The sequence below is a fragment of the Prosopis cineraria genome, unplaced genomic scaffold (assembly GCF_029017545.1).
Source record: "Prosopis cineraria cultivar Desert tree isolate PC_DT_omini unplaced genomic scaffold, ASM2901754v1 PC6, whole genome shotgun sequence".
Taxonomy (NCBI): Eukaryota; Viridiplantae; Streptophyta; class Magnoliopsida; order Fabales; family Fabaceae; genus Prosopis; species Prosopis cineraria.
The window spans coordinates 36,904,628-36,928,266 of NW_026555337.1; the positions used below are offsets into that span (position 1 = coordinate 36,904,628).

A 23,639-nucleotide genomic window follows, 5' to 3' on the forward strand; every position below is an offset into this window, starting at 1 on the left:
CACAGTCACACATACACATAACCCACTCTCTTTCTATTCACTTATTTTATCTTTTGCTACACTTGCATAACGCAGATCATCTAAAGTCTAAACATCAGGTCTAAAAAAAAAAAAAAAATTCTAAACATTACTCTTTACCTAGCAACAAGCCTAAACCAGGGAAGAATGAAAAACTGATAACCAATCTCTATATTTATATACAATATAAAATCATAAAACTCACTATTTTTATTTTGGTGAAAAAGACCATACTATTTAAAGGCAATAAACTGTGCTGCTCACTTTCCAAACTCTGTAACGAACAGAACCTAGATGAGTTACTATAAAAAGAGTACATTATTCAATTCCTTGGCAACCAAATCAATAATCAATAACTACAAACGCGACACTTCCATATTACAAAGATTGGATTAAATCAAATGAAAGTACAAAATGTGTGCAAGATTAAACCATCTATGACTTTCAAAGCAGAGGCAAAAATGTAAAATCAAACAAAAAAAGACACTTTCATGTTACATATATTGGATTAAAAACAATCCGCTAAAAGTACTTCTGATCATGTCCTGAATGATAAACCCAGTGAAAGCGAGGAGGGCACAGCTTATATTGTCCTAAGAGCAAAAGAACCAAAACCCTGCACCTGCAGCATACAAGTCAAGTCTTGTGTACATGGATGAAGGGGTCAGCGGCACTACAAGAAGCTGACCATAGTGAAAAATTTTTCCAATATTGGGCACAGAAAGGGGACGAGGATCGGTGATATCTTTTAATTTATCTCACACTCTGCCTTGTCTTAATCATTCGCTTCAGCGAACCGAGCCAGGACTGGCATTCGTCCCATTCGGTTGTAGTAAGTAGTACCTGCAACACACCAGAGGTAGGCCACATTGTAAATTTGATTGGTGTCATCATCAGTAGAGTAAATAGCTTAATCTTCCATTGATTTACCTGAATTTGTAGGGCAGTACTGAAATCGCCTTTGTCTAATGCCTGACAGAGCTGAAGGAGCTTATCTGAGGCATTTTTAGAGATGTCCCCACTGTTCAATTTCGCAAATAATCCTCCGATTCTCCTTGAGTTGTCTTCTATCTCCCGCTTTTTAGCTGGATTTGCACGTGAACCTCCCAGTGCTTCTGATGTCTCGTTGAAAAGCCTTGTCAATGTTGCGACAATGGGCTTTTGGTGCACTGGCCCAGTCAAAGCAAGGAAAATGTTAACCAAAAGGAAATTGCCAAAAGATATAGAAAGACAAATGCCTTTATAAGCAAAACAAATATCAGTATCAAGTAGTTCAGCAAAACAAATACATTGCCTATCAAAGTAATATTATACATAATAAATAGCCAGATCATTAGCAGTAATCTGAAAAAATGGATTGGCTAGAAGAGTCCATTGGGCAAGCAGCAAGGGGAAAAGGAAACAAATGAGCAGGCATAACTTCCCTAAAGGTTATGATTCACACACAACTAAAAGCCCAGTACATCAAGACTTGAGCTAGTCTCAACACAAAATGCATGCACTATTATTTGCATACACGTAATTTGAACAAAATTCAGACAAAAGTACAGAATCAGCTCTTATTTCTTTGAAATGCTGTACAGGTCATTCTCTAAGAAAACAATGAACAAATTAAAAAAAAGAAAAGCATTCAATAATTTCAATTACAATGGTTCTGGAACTAACTAAAACGGATCCAGGAAAACCAATTAGAAAGGGAGAAATAAATCATTAGAATATACAGCATTGCCCAGCCATTCTTAACTTAAAAATGCCTGGCCATAAATTCTTTTTGAGACTTTAAATATGCTCAAACAAATGCATGCATGCCCGCACATGGGTGCACTTTATTCTTTCAAATCAGGGTGCTGCTTTTACTAACCAAAAAAGTAGTAGATGATGATGTTGCTTAACAAATCAAATGAAAAACTAGCAGCACGTTCTAGTGATTAGTGAAACAAAGATAAACTTGTAAATCCTTTAGAATAAATGAAAAATTTCCAGCTGAGAAAATAAAATTTACCAGGCACATTTGAAGTATCAGCTGTTTGCACAGTTGGAGGTGGAGCAGCTGGTGCTGGAGCTGGCTGTGCAGGAGCTGCCTGAGGGGGACTGGGAGGCTGAATCGATCCAATTCCAGGTCTTTGCACAACACCAGAACTGGAGACCGGGGTGAATCCCCTTGGACTCGGGGTTGGCGCCACAACCTGTGGCAACTTCTGGCCATGAACCAGGCCCATTTGAGAAGTGGCAAGGGGTGTAGGTTGGTAAGGTGGATTGACAGCTCCCTGAAATATAGAAAAGTAATGTTGTTTATACAACTAGTAGCCCACAGATAACTGTTAAAAAAAGATGAGAAACAGAAAGGATCTACTGACAGGATACAACTGAGAACCCAACGTTGGCTGCTGATATTGCTCGACATTTCTTAGAGCTGGAGGAGTGTGAGGAACAAAAGATCTCATAGGAGGTTGTGTGACAGGAGCAGTAGATAAGTTTGGCTACAAATTAAAATTTAAGGACAACAATGAACTCCATGTGTACAGAATATAGCACTGCAAGTACTCAAAGCTCTAACCAAAGAGCTAGACTTCATCACATATAAATTGTTATAAAAGCAAGTGAATATTAATTACATGCTTAAAATAACATACAATAAAAGAAATGCTACTAAAGCCTAATTTACGATAACAAATCATAGAAAATATATTACTCCACAATCTACACAGTCATGCATTTTACAACTTCTAGCAACTGCAGGGAAAAGAGCAAAATCAACCAATTCAGTTTTTCTCCATTTCAATTATCTCCTCTCTCCTTATTTTCCTCCAGATCGTCCCTATTAAATTCTAATGGTCTAGATGTATTTATTGATTTATTCACTTTTTCAATTTTAACATATAAATAGAAAACAGTCAATGCGAACTATCCAAACTTAACCTGAGTCATCTAAATCAGGAAGAGATGGAGTGCATCCAAATTTAAAATCAACATCATATCCTAATGCCAATTCTTAAATGGCAATCAGGTTTGTGGTACTTCTTGAGGATTGTGTTAGTATTTTTACACTCCAAAACAAAATTCTAGAATACTTTCAACACCTTCAATACAGTGGCAACATTCACATGACAAATACAATGGGAATTTCAACAATATGGACCCAAAAAAAAGTGCTTGAACACATGAATTTTAGTAGAAATTCACCTTTCTGTCTACAATCCATCAACATTTCTTTTGAAGAAAATTTTAAAGTAACTTCAAATGAAACAATATAGAGGCTCACATTTTATTTTCAGAATAAAACAATTAAATCATTAAAAAAATCAACAGTAGGCTACAACTGCTGTTTTTGATGGCATGTGGTACAAAATATACCTGAGGTGCTTGGTGAACCTGAGGTGCCTGTGATGGAACAAACAAATTAGGTTGTTGAGGTTGCTGAAATGGAGCAGAACCAGCATATCCTCTTCCATATGAAGGATTAAAAGGCTGTTGATAGTTTTCATCATATGGAACTCCAGAAGAACCATGCCGCACTTGTGGGGAAACTGACTCCTGACCAACAAACATACATTAAAATGAAAATCTTTGAAATGCAGCAAAGACAATAAATCCCAAAGAACAACAAAGGAAAATAAATACCTGATAATAATTTCTAGTATAATTGGAATTATCAGCACCATAAAATGATCCACTTTGTGGCTGAGTATTTTCAAGCACAGTAGTCTGGACTTCTTTCTCTGAAAATTATTATTAGGAACGAAAAATAAGAAACAAGAGTAGAAGTTCTCAGAAAGCTTCAAATGCTAAAGCAAAAGCAAAAAACTGAACAGCTGAGAAATTGATGGGACCCAAATAACTCGTACTATTCAAGATAAGCAGGATTTCCTCCTCAAAACAGCTAGAAATAGAAATTGACAGGCGTAGGAGTTAGCTACCGAAAAAGATACAAGAACTCAAGTAATAAAGGAAATATCAGAAATAGTTCTTCTAGCTTGTGAGGAACTAGAATCCCTCCCAAACCATCCTTCATTCTTGTCAGGCCCCTTTTCTGAGTGACCTCATACATTTCCCACTAATCACCTACTCTCTCTCTTACCCCCATTTCTTCTCCCACGTGACATTTAGTTACGAGCACTCAATTTCCCACTTCCCATCTGGCTGCCCTATCAGAAGATAATGCAGCTTCAGACCTCCTTGCACTATCTTTTCACTTCATTCCCTCCTCAAAGGTCTTCAGCACCCCAGGCCTAGAAGTTATGAGTCCATCCTAGAAGTTATGAGTCCATCAGAAACACAACACAAGTATTAATACTAATTAAACAGAAAGCATCAAAGAGCTCTTCCCAATGAACATTTGCTTATCCTTTAATATAACAAAACGGATCATATTCCTCCACCAACAGTACCAGGTTCACTTGAACTGGGAGTCATTTATCCTCTATCATCAAGGTAATTACATGTTCCACATTCATCGGAAATAATACACGTGATCTAATATTCTAAGAGGCTATTCCCACATCATTTGCTTTATTGAGCGGAATTTGAAGAAACAGATAAAATTAGGACTGCAAACCAACCATGAAATCATTATCTGAAATCTTAACCCAGAACTATGGTGTAAGAATAACCCCCCCTCCAACCCCAAAAAAAAAGGGCAGGTGGGGACTAAACCACCACCAGAAAGGACACAAAGGAAATGTCCTTAAATGGAACAGAAATATCATCCCTTTCTTACTGCAGAAGAAAATATTTTTTCTCACACGTCTATTAAGCTTTGTTCTATGGAAGAATTTGCATATAGCAATCCTAGCAACTTTGTCCTGGACCTAAAAGTTTAGATATAACATAAATTTCCGCTCTTTAATTTCACTCACTTCATAAATAAAGTGCAAATGCTATTAGTCAAAACATTCATCAAGCTACTGTCAATGAATAGTCAATTTCTCACCATCAGCATACCAATCAGAACAGTGCATTTGTACTTGGTTGTGTAGAAAAAAAGCTTTACCTGGTTGTGTAGAAAGAGAAATCCGATCTTTTAAGACTAGAAGTTCAGGTGACAGTTCAGCAGAACCCAAAAGCTTTATATACTCCATTGCTGTAGTCAACAGTCCTTGACTTGCTAAAATTTCAGCATATTTCTCCACAAGCTTGCAAAGAGATGCACTAAATTGCTTCTGCCCAGTTGCTAAGGCAAGAACAATCGTTTTTTCCATCAAATCCTAAAAACATGAGATTTTATCAATTTCACATCTGCAATATCTATAAGTATAAGTTGCATATCAAATTTGTAACAGCATGCACATCAATTTACCTGGAGAACATCAACATATGATCTTCCTTCATGCTCAGTTTGCAGATTCTTTGACCAAATTTCAAGTGTTTTGTCAATATTGCCAGCACATATATAACAGAGAGTTGCAGCTAATGTATTTCCAGTTTCCTTGAGTTTTGAAGCAAGTGTGTCACAAAGCATTGTCCATTCATCTCTCTGAGCAAACTGTTAATAGGTTAATAGGTCAAAATAGAACAAACATAAGTGTAAGCAACAGAGAAAATAACTTCATAATCAAACTTATTTCCTGCCTGGAGTTTCCTATTTATGCTACTAAGAAATTCCAGTTTGAGAATTTTAGTTGACACTGCGCCAGAATGAGAGAGATCAAAAGTGACCTCATCTTGCATCAGGAAATTCTGCTATCCTCATGACATTATTTCTGATAAAATATATTACGCAAGAATAAATTGAGAACAACTTGGGAGAAGAATAAAAAATATCACAAAAAACCGTAAACCAAATTGAAGAGGCAGAGGGATCATTGTCATTGGGAAAGCAGGTCCAAAAAGTTCAGAAATGCATTCTGCATACCAGATCAGCAATTCCCTCTAAACACCCATGACGTGAGCGCCAAAATAAAGCCATAAACAAATCCTCCATGGCATTTGTAAGGGCAAAGAGATGCCCTTGGTTATGCAGGCATTTCTCCAATTATATATGCCAAAAAATCACATAAACCACACATTCTGACAAAGGTTACTCTCCTTTTTATTGCCAAAACATTTAGCTTAGCATTTGGCAACAGGCCATCCTAATGTTCCAAAATATGGAGACCCATTTCAGCAATGCATTTTCTGTAGCACTTCTATCTTTTCTGTAGCACTTCTATCACATTTGAGAATATAAAAATATGGAAAATTTGACATCTGAATGTCACTTAAGCTAACAAATATGTGCATTCTAGATTTTTAATATCATTCCAAAATACCTAGAAGATTTCAAAGTTCTTGGGACATTAAGGCCTCATTTGCTTTGCTGTAATCATTTTGATAGAAATGGAATTGGAAATAGAAATAGAATTGAAACTGGAAAAAGAAAAAGAATTGGATTTAGAAATATGTTTGGCATAAAAAAAAAATGGGCGGAAATTTTTTTTAATTATATTCATTAAATTAATTTTAAAATATAAAAAGACAATACTGTCCTCATTCACTTTCACACTATTTTGCCCTCTTCCTCCCTGGTTATCAGCCGCGACTTAACTCAGAATCAACAATGAAGACTGTAAAACCATGTAAACTTTTAGTCAATCAACAATTTTAAATCATGCAACAAAATCAAGAAATAATGTATGAATTCTTAAATCTGGAGAAGTTTAATGTATTCTTCTTCTTCAAACCAATCACGAAGCAGGGCCTTAGGCGTATTCTTCTTCAAAGCCCAGACCTTCAAACTTGAACCCAAACCCCACAGCTTCAATGTTCATAGATCTTATTCCTTGAATCCTCGCGCTATCAAACCCAAACCCACAGCCTTTTCCACAATCTTCTTCTACTTCGAAACCCAAACGAACAAACCTAACCCCACAGCCATCCCACTTCAGCTACAATCACAGTGCTCTCCATAAAAGACAATGATGAGGGCGACGATGAGGAGTGCCGATGGATGATGAGGACACTTGGTTGCTAGATTAGGAAGAATGACAAGTGGGTATTTGGGTCAAGAGAAAAAAATTTCCTAGGAAAATAAAATTTTCCTTGGCCAAAGGCTTGGAACCCAATTTCCATTCTCTCTCCTGAAATTTGATTCCCAATAAGCTAAATTCCTCCTAACCAAACTAGAGAAGTTTCTCTTTCCTCCTCCTTTTCCTTTTCTTGAGCCCAAATTCCTATGAACCAAACAAGGCCTAAAAGGATCACTTGACAAATGCCACCTTAAAGTCAATCAAGAGAGACCCCTCCTAGTTATTAAAACACAGCGCTCCAAGAAACCCAAGCTACTGATCCCAAAACCTTCAACTTAAAAGTCCTAACCTTAGAAGAAGCTTTTAGGGTTCCAAATGGGCATATTAGAAGGCTCTTGCAATGAGGAGAAAGCGTAAGGAAATAAAAATATATGGAATACAAGAACACTCAAGCGAAGGAAAAAGATCAGAAACTCATTATTTCCCTCATCATCCAGGAATCTAAAGAAAGGATATTTCCCAGCCCCACTCAGAATCTGACATGGGCGCTGGTAGCAGAACTTCAAGAAACCTGAGACGAGAAGATTACCCTTGAGAAAGAAATTTCAATAATTTGCAAGAGGTCTGTAGCATTCTGTTGGCACTTGGCATTCCACCCATTAGGATCTACATCACACGCTAGATTACTGGATGCCAAGAAGAAGGAGCCACAAGGTCACATCCATTTTGCAGCGAGAATAATGTTTTCAATGCACTGGACCAGACAACCATGACCTCAACTCCTTTCTTTTCCTACAGGAAACCTCGCAATTCCCAACTGATAAGATGATCCCTCTTATTATCTGTCACGCATGACCAGAGGAGGTTCCTCATAAATTTCACAATTCTCTAGACCTTATCCACTACCATAATCCCAAAAGGAGAGCAAATTGATGGAAATACTTGACAAAAACAACTACAGGAATAGTTCATAAGGAAATTATTTTTCTATTACATTTGATATTCTCAAACACCACATGCAAACCACTTTAACACTGAACCAGAAGGCTAGACAGAAGCCATCATAACCCAGGTAGGTGTTCAATGAAACAAGTGATATCTTAAATAGTACATGCTTGAGGATTTAAGTTTTATCACTGATATAGAAGCTTTTTGCAGATGAATCTATTCCAAATTCAAAATTATAAAAAGGGAAAAAAAAACTTACACTACAAAGAAGAGCAAGAGTTTCTTTCCAAAATTTTAGAGGCCTGGTATTCACAAGGCTTAAGAGATCCTTGTTCACCATTGCAGACACAACCTGAAAGTGAACAAAATTTATTGATGAAACAATTTTAAAAACTGGAAATTTGGCATATTAAACGATAAAGTGGGTAGCAAGAAATTGATATAATGTATCATGATTATCAGCTACCTTCAAGTATGGTGATCTGATTCTCTTAAGGTATTGGTCTCGTGTACTCTCCCATAGTGAAGCACTACCTACATGAGCAATAACTAGAGCATCAGCCCACTTATTTGCAGATATGCATTGCGTAACTGCCCCTTTGTAGTCCCCAACAACTAATGCACGCTGAACACTATCATCAAATGTAGGGTCATTACTCTCCTCTACTTCTATCTCTTCTTGGGTTTTGTCCAAACCATTGGCATAATCCACATTACCCCCAGAAGTAGATACGGGTGTATCAGCTTTCGGACTAGGAAGATTGTTAAAGAAATCCTCCCCAGTATCTGGGAAAGCAGTAGATTCATTTTCAGGCCCAAGTCCTACTTTATCAACAGCTGTCTCATCAAGTCCAATAGCACTGACTTCTTGTGCAAGATCATCTACAGCTGTGTCTTTTTCTTCAATAGGTACAGTAAAACCAAGGTGTGCAAGCAGCTTCGTTCGTGCTGTCCCATCATCTTCAAACATAACCTTTAAGAAGCCCCATGTTTCTCTTTCTTCATCAGATCTGTCACAGCAATGACAGGAATCAACAGATGCAAATGTCCTACTGTCCTAGGCAGAAGGCATCAAAACAAACATCACAATATATTGCTCTTCTTTAGGAGAACATACTCTGATTCCTGAAACTTCTTGTCACATAAAACCCTCAGCAAAGACCTTTCCCCATTATGTATTGCGGCTTCAAATTCAGAGGAACGACTCGCTAGACTTTGTTCAGTAACCATATTATGCACATAAACCTGGAAAATAATAAAATGAAAAAATAAAATAAATTTTTGAAAACTTAAGGAACTAAGATAGGGGCTTTCCAGTAATAAAAGAATACCTCTGAAGGCCCAGCAGGAGCATTTGTGGCAGATGACTTGGTATTAAATGATACAAGCTTGCCACCAAAACCAAAAGACACCCCAACTGGGCGTTTGTACCATTTTGGAGCTCTTAGAGATACTGCCAAGACAAGAAAATAATAAATCCCAAAACTAGCATATGAGACCAAGGTATATTAAAAGAAGAGAAAGCCATGTCTGGCACACCAAACCCTTCTTATCCCAAAAGAAGAAGAAGAAGAAGAAGAAGGCTTAAAAGATGAGTTGCACAGAGTTTTGTTTGTGCTTGTCAAATACAAGTGACAAATTAAGAAAAGTAATGAACAGTAGATGCGGGTAAGTTCTTTCGCAGCTAGAAAAGTGTCACCTGTCCCAAAATCATTTTGCCCAGCATCATGCCGACTGCAGCCCTGCAAATAATTACATATATTAAAATTAATAATATGGAGAATAAAGAGACCTCCAGCAAGAAAATCCAAAAAGAATGGATAATATCTGTCCCTAATAAGAAATCAGAAACAAGCTCCATTAATCGCATCTCCACATTAAGCATGGATAATATATTTTGGCCCCTTTAACTTTTCTTGTTTATTTTTGAAATACAATTTTATTAATATATCAAAAGTTACACAAGTAAGGGGGAAAAGGTCCCGTCCATATATGCATTATTAGACATGGCTTTGACAAAGACCAAAATGACTACTATCTACTATAGTTATAATCAACGGTAATATCAATAGAGCATGTAAAGACGCAGACATCACTTATCTACTCATTTTCCATCTCACTTCATCAAATCCCACACTTTCTGAAAAAAGAACTACATCAAATTTAAAGGACAGTCAAAATTCATCACTTATAACGACCATCAAAATCACAGGTATTTACCTCAACATTGTAGAAGCCAATTTTTCCATCAAAGGAAGATGCTGAAATTACTCCAGGTATTTTAGAATACCAATGCACATCAAAATTCCAGTTGGTCCCAGCAGGCAATTCACGTACAATCTAAAACCCAGAAAAACGTCACTACACAACAAAATTTCTTACATAAAAATAATTCAACCTAGAGGATAACTTCCAAACTTGCAGGTGAGAGCAGAAGGCTAAACAACACCTCTCCAGAAGTTGTGTCCCAGCATATGGTACGACTATCTTTGGCAGAGGTAACTAAATAATAGCTATCATAGGGACACCAAGACATTGCAATTACACCTAAGATTCAGAAAACAAAAGAACATCACTTTAAAGTGATGGCATATAATGCATAGCTTCACAATAAAAGCTAAATGCTAGTAAACATAATGATAGAGGCAACCAAATGATGGCTATGGAATATCAAAAGTAGTTAAAAGAACAAAAAAAGATGATAATACAAGTGTAAGTACCTCTGCTGTGTCCCACAAACTCTTTAATTGGTGCCATTATATTCCTCATATCCCAAAGCTGCATCAAAATGTTCAATTTCATGAGCTCAACACGTACAAAAAAAATTAGATAAAGACAATTTATCTGTAAAGTCTATACCCTCACAGCAGGAGAACCATCTTCATCTGATGCAACAACTAGCTCAGTGGCAAAATCAGGATTCCACTGCAAAACTGAACATCGTCTTTTAACAGAATCTGCAAAGCTATGATTTCAAAGACAATACACCAGGTTATCATAAATTTTTTCCAATATATAATATCAGACTTCTTTATATTTACAAGCAAAAGATGACCAACCCAAGTAAAGAAAGTAAGTTACCTTATCACCGGCTTTTGCTTCCTTAGGTCCCAGACAACTGCAAAGAATTTTAAAAAAAAAAAAATAGTATTCCAAACAGTACAAGTTTGAGAACAGAGTAGAGAAGTGTGACACAATTTCTTCCTCACCAGTGGTCCCATTATATGAAGTTGATGCTAATATGTGTTGGACTTTGCTATTCCAAGATAAGAATGAAATTTCACCCTGGGAAGCAGAGCCAGTACCCTGCAAAATGATAGTATATATTGATTTAAAAATACTGAAAAAATAAATAAATTAGAAAGACAAACACTTTTAGAAAACAGATTTATCAGTCAAAAAAGAGTAACATCAAACAAACACAGAGAGAGACACACGCGCACTCAGAAGGAGGATATCTGACCCTGAGAGGTGGAAAATGAGATGGCTCTGAAGGATTGGCCAAATCCCAAATGCAAATTTCACCATCATCAGCCCCAGATGCAAGAAGATTGGGGGCAATGGTATTAAACTCGAGACCACGGACCTACAATATGAAAGCAAGTGGTAGGATTTTAAAGGTCAAGCATGCATCATACATTCCAGAGAACAAAGAGCAATAATAAACTGAAGGCTTGCTCATATCAGCAAAAGAAAACTTACTGGCCCTTTATGCCTCAGAAGATGCTGAAGAAAAGCACTTTCTTTTACCTCCGAACTGAGCAAATAAATCAATTTAATAAATTATTTGAAAAGACAAAGAAGGGATTTGCATGTGGATTCATAACTCAGAAATACTGAATTTTTACCAACACTTTAAAAAGACATGAAAGAAAGACTACAGGCTAGAAAAAATGAAATACTTGCTTCCCTTATAGGCAATGCATGTATTGCTCTATTTACATGACAACAGCACTACAATGATCTGAATGGAAGTGAACCTTGAGTTATCATTAGATAGGGTGCCTATAAGAGATCATCATCTCCAACATTCATCAATTGACTGACAACAGACAATCATCCACTTGCTTGCTTCCAGTAAAACAACTAGTGCCCTCCAGTTCTGCATGTTATATCAGCAACCTATGCCTCCTACACTCCCCTATAATTTTGCTAGACAAAGAGACTACCAAACCCATTCACCATGTTGATGAATAATTCTTAACATTGCACAACCCCTACGCTTCAAAAGCAAACAATAAAGTAAACAAACAATCGAATATTGACTGATAGTATCGAACAGAGAAGGAATGTTAGAAAGATTTTAATTTATACTAAATTATGCTTTCTAATAATAAAACTTTCTCCTACATAAAAAAAAAAAAAATTTCTCCTACTCAATTTCCTGAATTGCTGAAACAAAACCATTCAGCACCCTCCATCTAGAAGTTAGTCGAACTAGTCAAAATCCCTTAAAACAATTCAGTCGCAACGAAGTTCTGGGAGTTCCAAATTCACTCAGTTGAACCACATTCCCAGTAGGTCTCCATTCACACAGAACTCACACCACCCCAGACACATTCATTCTCAGAGATCCAAGGTGAAAAAAAAGAAACAAAAAAACAAAAAAAAAAAGAGCAAAACCCAATTACCGGATCAGGGTGAGAGGATTCCAGAGGCCAATATTTCCATCCACCAGCCCACCAGCAACGAGCCCAAGAGAGAAACCTTCAGAGGCAGAACTACTCTTTCCCCAGGACAGACGATTGAACCGCTCGGAGCTCGTGCACTCCCCGACCAAGGGCAGTTCCTGATCGTCGGACTGGAAATCAAGGTTGAATATTTCGAGATTAGCAGAAGAGCTAAAGGACATATCAACTGCCCCCGCCATGGTTCCGGCCGCCATGTACGGTGCCTCCGGTGCCAGAGCCACGGATGCCGATCGATTTACCCCTTTTATGCACGCCATTCGAATCGGGGAGCCAAATTATGCAAAATTAAATCCCAAATTCAAGTGTGTGTATAAAGAAAGAGGGTGGATCTAAGAGTTGAAAATTGTATGAATGAATTCGGATGGAGTCGATCCGATCTGAGAAAATGTGTGTGAGAGAGAGTGTGAAGAACTACTGTGTGTGTGTGTAATATTGGCTCTTCGCTCGTATCTTCCCAGTCTCAGTTGTGTCAGCAATGGGGGAATCACTACCTATTTTCGCGTTGCGGTGGGTTCGTTTATCACTTACTACCGGGTTCCATGAGAATACATATGGCTCCTTTCTTTGGGGTTTCTGCGAGAAATCAAACGGTGATTTTGTCTGATTTTATTACTCCCGGTCAGAAGAAAAGAAACTTACGATGCGTTTACAATATTTGTATATGTACATATGAAAAAAAAGATATTAGTCTTTTTTTTTTATTGCCTTTTTCTTTCGTTTCTATTTTTTTTTTTACTTATAAATGCTCTCATTAAATCGCAGTTTTGTTTAAAATAAGGTTAGGCATGAAATGTGATGCCAATATTAATAAAAATTTACTTTTTTAATCATTTAATTTTTTAACTCACTTGTAGTTCAATTATGATTTATTGTAACTTAGTTTCTCTACTTTTAAACTTTTGACTCGTTTATAAATCAATCTCTCAACTTTTGTTAGTTCTTTTTTTTTATATTAGCTTAAATCCCACATCAAAGAATAAGAAAATGATATTTTAGAGTAAGATATGAGCATTTATTTTATCTCTATTATTTGACAAGGATAATTTTTTAAAAAAATTTGAAAAATTAGGACCAAGTTATAAGTAAGTCAAAATTTGAGAGATTGAATTGCAACAAATTATAGTTGAAGAATTGAGTCACAATAAATCATAATTAAAAAACTGAGTTATAAATAAGGGATTAAAAAATTAGTTTTTTTAAATTTTAATTTTAATTTGCCATGTTGTGAAAGGCTAATCTCTCCACTAAACCCAATCTTATTGATAATTTATTAGTTATTCTTTTTTTAAAAGCAAAAGTTTATTTATTATTCTAATTCCTTTAATTTTCACACAAAAAAAGAAAATGACAATTAAGGATCTTCTAAAAATATTAATGATAATGAAAACCTTGCATATTGAAATGTCAAGGAAAGACCATGGTCTTTATTTATAATTAAAATAAATAATTATTAAAATAACTAATAGAATGTAACTTATGAATCAATGAAAAATCAATTGTGAATGAATAAATAATTTTATAAATTTATGTATTGTTACTAATAAATTTGAGCATATTCACTTGTAAATTTTAAAAATATCAATAGTGAATTTATAAAACTTTAGTTATGAATAAATAGATAGTCTCATGAAATTATGCATGATTTAAGAATAGTCAATTATGAATTTATGAAATGTTACTTATAAATATACTCCCTTCATTCAAAAATATAAAATATTTTTAACTAAATCTCACTCCCAATAAAGTAGTTACTTACTTTTCAACAAAATCTATCTTTTCATATTTACTCTTATTAAACACCATAAAATAAATATAAAGTCATTATCAATAGGGGCACTTTTGAAAAAAAGCAATAATTACACCTTGAAAGACTAAAAATGTCTTATATTTTTGAACATCCAACTCTTCAAAAAATGCCTTATGTTTTTGAATAGAGGGAGTATAAAACATCAATTGTGAATGAATATAAATATTCTTTAATTGTAAATAAATGATTTAGGGACTCTCTCATATTTTTTATTATTTACAGCTAACTTTTTATATATTAACAAGTAATTTTTCAAAAATTTACAAGTAATTCTTCGTAAATTTGCAAATAATGATGTATATATTCATTCTGGCAAAAAAAATGTTGTATATATTTATAAATGTATTTATTCATTTACAATTAATTTTACATATATTCATAAGTGATCTTTTTTTAAATTCACCACTAACTTTCCCTATTCATGAGTGATCTTTTATTGGTTATTTCAACAATTAAAAACATTGCAATTACAAATAAAAATCATGACCTTTTTCTAATATTTTAATATTTTGAGGTCTTCAATTATCATTAACGTCTTTACAAGATTCCTAATTATCATTTTCCTTTAAAAAAATTCCCTTTAATTTGATATATATCTAATGTTAGCTTCCATAACTTCAATAAATACACGTAAAAACCATGATGTAACACTTATGGAGTTAATTTCACTCACATATGATATACTTAACTCTATTAACCTTTTTACTGACATAACAAAGATATGTCGATATGAAAATAAATTGACCAGGTCTAATTAAATTCTTTTATATCTGGCTTCAAACAAAATGTGAAAGAGGAATGCGAATGTGGGTAGGGCAAATAATGCATTTGTCCAAAAGTTTTATTCATCGAAAGACAAAACAGGATGCATTCATCAGATGTCTCATTGATAAAGTTAAATACGTGTAATGAAACTAACTTTCTCAGCACTAACTCATAGTCTTTATGTGTATTTTTTAAAATTATAATGATTAATATTGCAGATGGATCAAATTAGAGGAATTAAGAATAATAAAATTTAGGGATTAAAAACAAATCGTAATCAAAGTATAACTATCTATTATTGTATTTCCCTAAAATCTATTACTCTGGAGTTGATGGCATTAGTTGCTGCTTAGGTGGGTGGCAACGAAAGAGAAAAAAGAAAAGAAAACCCAATGAAAGACTTAGTGTATGTTTGAATTTTTATTTACATTTAGCAAAAATATATTTAGGAAATTCAATTATTTGTTAGATCTGATAAAAGCACATCCTAAATGTGGTTTGGACATACTTTTAAAGGTTACCCAAACAAGTCCTTGGTAGTGAAAACATAAGCAATGTGAAGACTTGTACAAAGCATAAAAAAATATGAAAACGACAATAAAGAGGAAGAAAATCTCAAAGCTTGTACAAAGCATATGCGCAGATCTAAAGCTGAGCAAGATAGGAAGCATCTGCCTTTAAGAGGAACAAGTATCTCAAGGATAGAGAAGTGGGTATTCACTTTGCTTTGTAGGAAGTAAGGTTGGATTGTAGCGATGGTGGGTATTGTTGAAATTTGTATGTTTTGTTGATCACTTGGCTAGCCACCGCTAAGGGCACATTAGGTGGTATTTGCAGGGCCATTCTACATGCTTTTCTTTGGCTAGGATTGTAATGGGAATGTGAGACTTGTTTGGAACACCTCCTAGTTTATTTGTATAAGGAGGGGAGTCATAGTCCGCACTTGGATTGTATACTTTTGACAGGGTATACTTCCTTGGGTCAACTTTTTCATGATCTAAATCTGACTCTATTAGACTAATTGTCAGCCATTCACCTTAGTCGACAATAAAGGTTGGAAAACGAGGGATAGTGAAGGTCAGGCTCTAAGCATCAATGTTGATTGTTTAGTTTGTTTACTTTAAATTTGTATACTTATGTTTGGAAAAATGTACTCCTGTCATTGTGAAAGAGATTGTGAACTTAGTTGAGAAAATTATACATATTAATTGTGAAACTGGTTTTAAAAGGATTTGCCGATATAGGTTAGAATAATCATGTGTGTTAATGAGATGTTAAATTTTAACTGTTACCTCTTCACATTTCAAGTGAGAGTTTCGATGGATCACAATAAAAGGCATTAGAAGAGGAGTCTTTGGGCTCTTCCTTTTATACCTCATGACTTGTGCATGTCTAATGTCATATTTTTTTCATTTGCCATGACCTTAAGACCTTGTCTTTTATATACTTTGGATTTCAATTTATAACCATTTATGACATATTTTGTTCGTTTGAAACTTAATAAGACCTTGTCTTTTACTATAAAATTATGGACAAGAATGATTGAGCATAAGTTGAAATTGAAAATTGATATTTCTAAGAATTAATTCGGCTTCATGCTAGATAGAACGATTATAAAAGCGATTTATCTACTACAGAAATTAATGAAAAAGTATCGATGTAAAAGTAAAGATTTACATATGATTTTCATTGATTTAAAAAAAGCTTATGATCGTGTGCCAAGAGAAGTACTTTGGAAGGCATTGGAAAAGAGGGATGTCCAGATTGCCTATATTCAAGCTATACAAGACATGTATGAGGGGGTAATAAATTAGTATAAAAATGTTTAATGGCGAAACAAAAGACTTTTCTATAAAAATTGAACTACATCAAAGATTATCTTTAAGTCCTTATTTGTTTGATGTAATCTTAGATATTTTGATTGAGCATATTTAAGAAGAAATTCCTAAATACATGCTTTTTGTGAATGATATAGTTCTTATTGCGGAAACAAAAGAAGAGATTCATTATAAACTTGAGTTATAGAGGAGGACACTAGAGTCAAAAAGTTTTTGCTTGAATAGGAGTAAAATGGAATATCTACATTGTAATTTTGATAAGGAGTCGGTGAATAGTAACTTGAAAGTAAAATTGTAATTTTCATTAATCACTCTACTTTGGTCATATGTTAATTCCTCTCCCTCATTGGTCAATTCTATTTTAATATGCATCTACCTTATAACATTTCAGTTCCACTTATTCATGTGTAAATGTATTCAGGCGCCCACAATTTCAAATTTCAAATGGAAATTGAGAAATTCAAGGGAGCATTAACTGTGAATGTGTTTGCCATTAATAATTATCTATTTTTTTTCTAAACTTACTGCTAACAATTTTTAAAATTTCAAATTAAGTGTTTGACAATGTTTGATCGGTATAACAAGTTTGGTATGAATTAAGAATTTTTTAGGGACAATATGATTCAAAAAGATTTGAATCTTTATTAATTGTGGGTAATGAATCTTTATTTCTCTAGAGAATGTTACTCTCATTGGTTATACAAAATAGAATTTAATCTTTATTTCTCAAGAAAATGTTACTCTCATTGCTCATACAAGATAGAATTTAACTTTATAATTATTTATCTTTCTCATTTTGAATCTCACTAGCTAAAAAGTTACTTTTTCTATACCGTGTTTTCCATCCTAATTCATTCTATGTACCAAATGGCCCCTAACATGTGAATGTAACATATGCAATCAACTTGGGAGTGTGTCTATTTGATTGGTGGTTGAAAAGTTAATATCTATTTTATCATTCCTTTTGATTTATTCCATCTTTTGTATGATTTATAGGAATTGGAAGGTCCTCTTTGGGGACATCTTTACAATTCGATACATTTGGTTTCACTACTACTAAAATAGCTTGTAAATTAGACAAGCTAAGAAAGAGCAACAAAAGAGGTGTATTTTTTTTGTTTTTGCAATTATTATAAACTTTCTCTTCTATGCATATCTGAATGGATTTATTTTCACTTTGTTTTTTTCTTGGGAGAAAAAGAATTTCATGGTTAAATTATACATTATAAAAGTGGAATCAAACCATGTTTACTTCTTTGATAATTGTACATCATGCATTACACTTGTACATATAGTGTCATCAGCCACTTACTACTGTTTAATTTCTTTTAGTCCCATGATTTTTCTTTTTTTCGAGAAACTCTGCCAACAAACATCTACAGGGTTTAGAGGGCTTCACTTCAGTGATAAAAACTGGTTTCTTTCTTTCTTTTTTGTTTTCTTTTGAGTTGAGGATATGCAATTCCTAAATTTAATTCTTTTTTTTCTTATATTTTTTTTTCACCTAGAGAGTGAGGGAGAGAAATAAAAGGGTAATAAAACATAATGCTTATAATTTCTATACTTTCAAGTTTTGAACAAAATTGTGCTCACTTTCAAGATAATTTAAATGCTATTTTCACATATTGTTTTCTTGGTTATGGATTGGGCTCCATCTCAAACGCATTTCACATTATAATATAATTTTTTAGATTAGTTTCAATGGATAGAAATATTATGTTTAAACTGGTGGCTTGATTACCATTAGATTTAGTGATGTGTTCACATATGAATATTAGAAGCTTCACATTGCAATGCATTTGATCATTTTCTTGAAGTAGTTTATAATATTATTCCTCCTTAAATGACTACATTATCTTTGCATCTTCACATTTGTTTGTATATGATGCTGTAACATGAGTTCTTGTAATAGTTGTTGGTATTTGAACTTCAATGGATGAGTGACAGTTGCTTTAATTAAGATCATCCTCCAATTTGGAAAAGTAAGGAAGGATTTGTTCGCAATGGATTGCCAATACCCCATCTCAGCATTTCAGGCTTTTTCAATTTGCCTCAGCAGCTTTGAAACCAAAATTTCCTGTGAATGATGCATGTTTCAACAGTTACTGCTGTTATGTACAAAACATTCTTGAATCTTTGACATTTGATATGTATCTAATGTCTTACATATCTATACTTTGTTATAGAAATAGGAAACATGAAGAAATGTCATACTTGTAATTAGTCTTACTTTATTTGGTCACTATTAAATTGGGAACTAATGAAATATTAAAAGGTATGAAAATGGTGTTACATAATTGTATTTTCTACATAAATGCCAATGAAATCTTATTTTTTGTTTTTGTTTTTGTTTTTCTTTCTTCTCCTCTCATCATTTACTTAAATGATGGCTTGCTCTATATCTAGGCATTTGTTCCTTAATAGTTGTGATGGATGCTTGACAAACATTGTTTAAAATATTTTATATCATTTCAGATTCATTATGAAACCGCTGGCCTAAGATATGGAAAGGCATTGGAAGGATAATTGATGCACTTATATTAGGGATAGGCACTAATGGTACAATAACAGGTGCTGGGAAATTTCTTAAAGAACAAAACCTAACATTAAGATTAGTTTATTTGTTTGGTGTGCTTAGCAAAATATCTGCACGTGCATTTGTTAGAAAATGGAGGATAACTTTGCACTAATGCACTATGCACATGTCACAGATTTGTGTTCTCATCATTTCCCTTCATTCTTGATGTAGTTGTGTGACGTTGAACCTTTAAAGTCCTATGCTATCTGGAGCAAAGCCTGATGAGTTATAACTTGTGTTATACTCCTCTATGATGGTTGAATTTTTAATATTCTATTGCATACAACAAGCTATATTAAGTTTTCCATGCATGATGCTTTTGAATTTGATTAAATAGCATCTATGTATTTAAGGGATTGATGCTGGTTTTATACTTAAGATGTTGGAAGTTAGTCTTCTAGACTAAGTTTTTCGAGTAAGTCTTTTGAAAGGTATAAATTTTCATGGTTTCTAACACCTCAAGTTAGAAAGCACAAGAAGAATTTATTGTTATGTTTCTGTATCATCTTCTTGACCTTGTTTGCAACATGATAGCAACCTGTAGTTGCTCACAACAATGCTTTGCTTGCCCTACTGGCTTGTAAGTGTATTTAAATATGAGATTGATGTAACACCCTAAATTTTATTGGGTTTTAGAGTATTCATAAGCACCTTAAAATGGACCTAGGATTAAGTATTGGGCCTAAAATGGTAAGACAGTAAATATATATACATATATATATATATATATATATGTATGTATGTTAATAACTAAAGCATTTAAATTTAACAAATGTTTGAAACTAACTTTTAAAAAAATTAATTAAAATAATAATATTTAGATAATTTTGTTAAATTTTGAAATATATCATATCTTCTGAAAATTTTCTTGACAAATATAAGTATTTAAATAATAATAATAATAATAACAAGGAAAAAATATATATTATAAGCTTAAATTTATATATCTAGTGAAAATTCTACCTCTATATTTATTTAATTTCATTCACTCTTTCCTAGATGTGGCCGCCTACTGTTTTTCAAGGGCTCTCTCTCACAGGTATTCCCCTTTGTCGTTTCTCTCATCTCTTTCGATTTCCTCCTCCCGTGCCTTATACATATATACAAGGAATATATGCTCACACACACAATATGTGAAAAGTCCATCACGTCATTCCTCCCTTCTACTTTTCTTTACTCTAGCCTTTAAATTATATACATATATAATATTAGTTCTTCTTTCTCTCACGTCCTTTGCTTTTCAAGGGCTTTCGTCTTATATATACATATATAATATAATAATATTAGCTTGCTTTATGACTTACTTACTCAAGTGATACTATTCCAGAGGCATCTTATAGCCTTATATTTATTTTAGATAATAAAAATCTAGATTAACACTTAATAGTCTAATTCGAAAGGGAAAAAAAAAGGAAAAAATTTTGAAATCCTTTAGGATAGCTTTAAGATCCTAGAATAATTTTAAAGTCACCTCAAAATGGTTTTAGGGTAATATTTAATAACTTTAAATTATATCTGAATTTTTTTATGTCTATGTGATTTCTGTAGAATCTCACTAAGAGCTTTTAATTGCCTAGATTTTTGCCGTGGGACTACTTGTTAGCTCAAGAAGGACAGGTAACTTGGGGTTTTTTCATATGTGTGCAAACTCTGTATTTTATAACAAATCCGTATAATCGTAAATTTAATTATGAGAATTTCATATGTTACTGAATGCTGTCAAGCATGTTTGTAGCTTAGCTATATATTATTAGGGGTATTTCTTTTCAAGCATGCTTGTAAATGCATATTAATAATGTTTGTTTGATGGAAATTGTATATTGTTTAAAAGTAGCTTATTTCTTTCAAGCATGCTTGTAAATCTAGTTGATCGAATGAGATATTTATATTCTTTTCAAGCATGCTTGTATGCCATGTGGATGTTGTGTATGTGCGGCAGGCATTAGGGATGGGTTGATGAGAAGATGATGATGTTGATGTATATGTGCTTTAGATGACCACGTGGTTCGCCTCTACTGTGCGCACAGTGGTTGGCCTTTTTTAAAGCCCCGTTCCTCAATACTTACCTGGCCGGGTTTGTAAAGGGGGAATGTGGGACTGTGACACCTCCTGGTTAGGGTTTTTTCAAGGAGGGGAGCCATAGTCTAGGCTTGGGCTCTGTACCTTTGGCCGGGTATATCTTAAGCATTGGAGAAGCTTGGTTAGTCCAACATGTGGATCAGACCATATTTAAGCCTATGGTTCCAGTCAGTGGAATAAGGATGGATGGAGTAATAAGGGGGACTTCGGTACTGCATAATGACATGTTATGAGCTATACCGTATGAAATTTTTATGTTATCACTGAATGATTCTTATGAACTCACTTCTATATTGGTTGTATAATTTTGTGGTTATAGTTTGTGCATGTATAGTTAAACTTTGGGTTATTGAGACGCTAGTGCTTACCCCTTCTTTAACATTTTTCAGAAGAAAGCTTAAGTAAGAATCAAGGGAAGGTGTCGGAGGAATGAGCCTTTAGCTCTCATACTCCTCACAGCACATGCGAGATTATATTTACTTTTCGCCATGACTATAGGACCTTTTGTAATTTTTAGACCATATTCCTTTTGATCTATTTGCTTTTAGTTATTGAATGGTAGTCCACCATGAACTGGCTTAGATTAAGATTTCTAGAATTTAGTTATATGTTAAATTTATGATGTCAAAAAAAAAAAGCTTTGAATTAAATAAAGTGAGTGTGGCGTTTATTTTTTGATAATTGTTTGTTAAGTGTCTAGATAGTAGGATAGGGTGTTACAATTGATCTATTAGTATGTTTATAATCTCTTTTTTTACCTCCATGTTCTATAACTCTATAGAGTTGTAGGAGATGAACTCTACCAGGATCAGCATTTATCTTATTTTTTAACCTCTATGTCCTAAAGGCATGTTATTCCCTTTATCTCATTTTTTAACCTCTTGAAAGTTTCATATGCAATTTCATCATAAAGAATACATCTAATTATAGTTAAGCTAAATTTTCTTATATAAGGTTTGCTTCTTAAACTTCTACAAATGAAATTCTTATTATTGAGTTACTTGTCTTTATGATTCACTTCACTCCTTTGATATTGTACATTCAAGACAATTTACATGACACATTTGTTGACATTTGATAATACTAGTGTATATAATAGAAATAGTGCCAAAGAACCTGAGAGGAGGACTACAAATCAAGTAGGAGAATTTATTGTCACAGTTCTACTTCATCTTCTTCAGGGGCAGAGCTAGGATTTAAGAATAAATAGGGCCAAGATTAAAAAACATATATATTAGCAAGTTTTCATAAGTTTTAGGGAGGCTGAAAGTATATAACACCTATATAATATAAAAGAAATTTTAAAAAAATTGAGGGGCCACAGTCCCTGCTGGCCCCCCTCCTTTCGCCAATGATCTTCTTGACCTTACTTGTAACGTGATTTATATAATAGTATTCTTGCTTTGTGTTACATTTGAGAAGCTACTCAATAACATACACACATATTATATATATATATATATATATATATATTTAACTAGATCTTTATTGCGTCTAACAAGACAACTTTATTACTTAAATTGAAATTTTGTAAATATTGCCATCTATATTACTTCTTAAAATTTTATTATATCAAACTTGTGCAACACACAATATTTAAGCCAAAGTGAATTTGTATATTCATTATGCAAATTATATAACAATAACATTTTAAATCCCAAATGAATTAGCTTTTATTATAATAGTTAATAGTTAATAACTACAAGTACAAGAAATCTCTAACTTTCCTCTCTATAATTTATTTGTCTTTCTTAACATGATAGGTTAAATGAATTTTTTCATGCATACAGTCTATAGTTCCTTCCATATATTATATTCAGCTTTCTAGATGGAGAATGCATCTAGTTAGCATGTTAAATATGACCAAAGACTTGATATTTTTAGAGTACACATGTCATTTGAGATTAACATGTGTAGTATGTTATAAACATGAAATCGAAATAATAAATATAATTATATTCAATATATGAA

At 33.6% G+C, this 23,639-nt stretch overlaps 1 protein-coding gene across 1 annotated transcript; it reads right to left on the minus strand.

Moving 5' to 3' along the window:
- Nucleotides 1-371: 371 nt before the first annotated feature.
- LOC129313158 (protein transport protein SEC31 homolog B-like) lies at nt 372-13,209 on the minus strand. The gene is made up of 22 exons (XM_054956103.1): nt 12,542-13,209; nt 11,613-11,667; nt 11,374-11,496; nt 11,120-11,216; nt 10,992-11,028; nt 10,770-10,875; nt 10,631-10,688; nt 10,360-10,457; nt 10,131-10,250; nt 9,610-9,652; nt 9,242-9,363; nt 9,028-9,155; nt 8,377-8,920; nt 8,170-8,262; nt 5,315-5,500; nt 5,009-5,222; nt 3,640-3,737; nt 3,373-3,552; nt 2,376-2,498; nt 2,021-2,285; nt 949-1,187; nt 372-861 (listed from the first exon to the last, which is right to left on the minus strand). Exons 1-22 carry the CDS (start codon nt 12,856-12,858, stop codon nt 772-774), a joined length of 3,336 nt encoding a protein of 1,111 aa, XP_054812078.1. The 5' UTR covers nt 12,859-13,209; the 3' UTR covers nt 372-771.
- Nucleotides 13,210-23,639: the final 10,430 nt, after the last annotated feature.

What these genes read in the sequence shown, in the direction of transcription:
- LOC129313158 (XM_054956103.1), bottom strand. Translation starts at nt 12,858, where the DNA reads ATGGCGTGCATAAAAGGGGTAAATCGATCGGCATCCGTGGCTCTGGCA. An exon ending in CTCATTTTCCACCTCTCAGG is followed by an intron (nt 11,217 to 11,373) that starts GTCAGATATCCT and finishes ATCATTTTGCAG; the next exon opens with GGTACTGGCTCTGCTTCCCA. An exon ending in GTACTGCCCTACAAATTCAG is followed by an intron (nt 862 to 948) that starts GTAAATCAATGG and finishes GGTGTGTTGCAG; the next exon opens with GTACTACTTACTACAACCGA.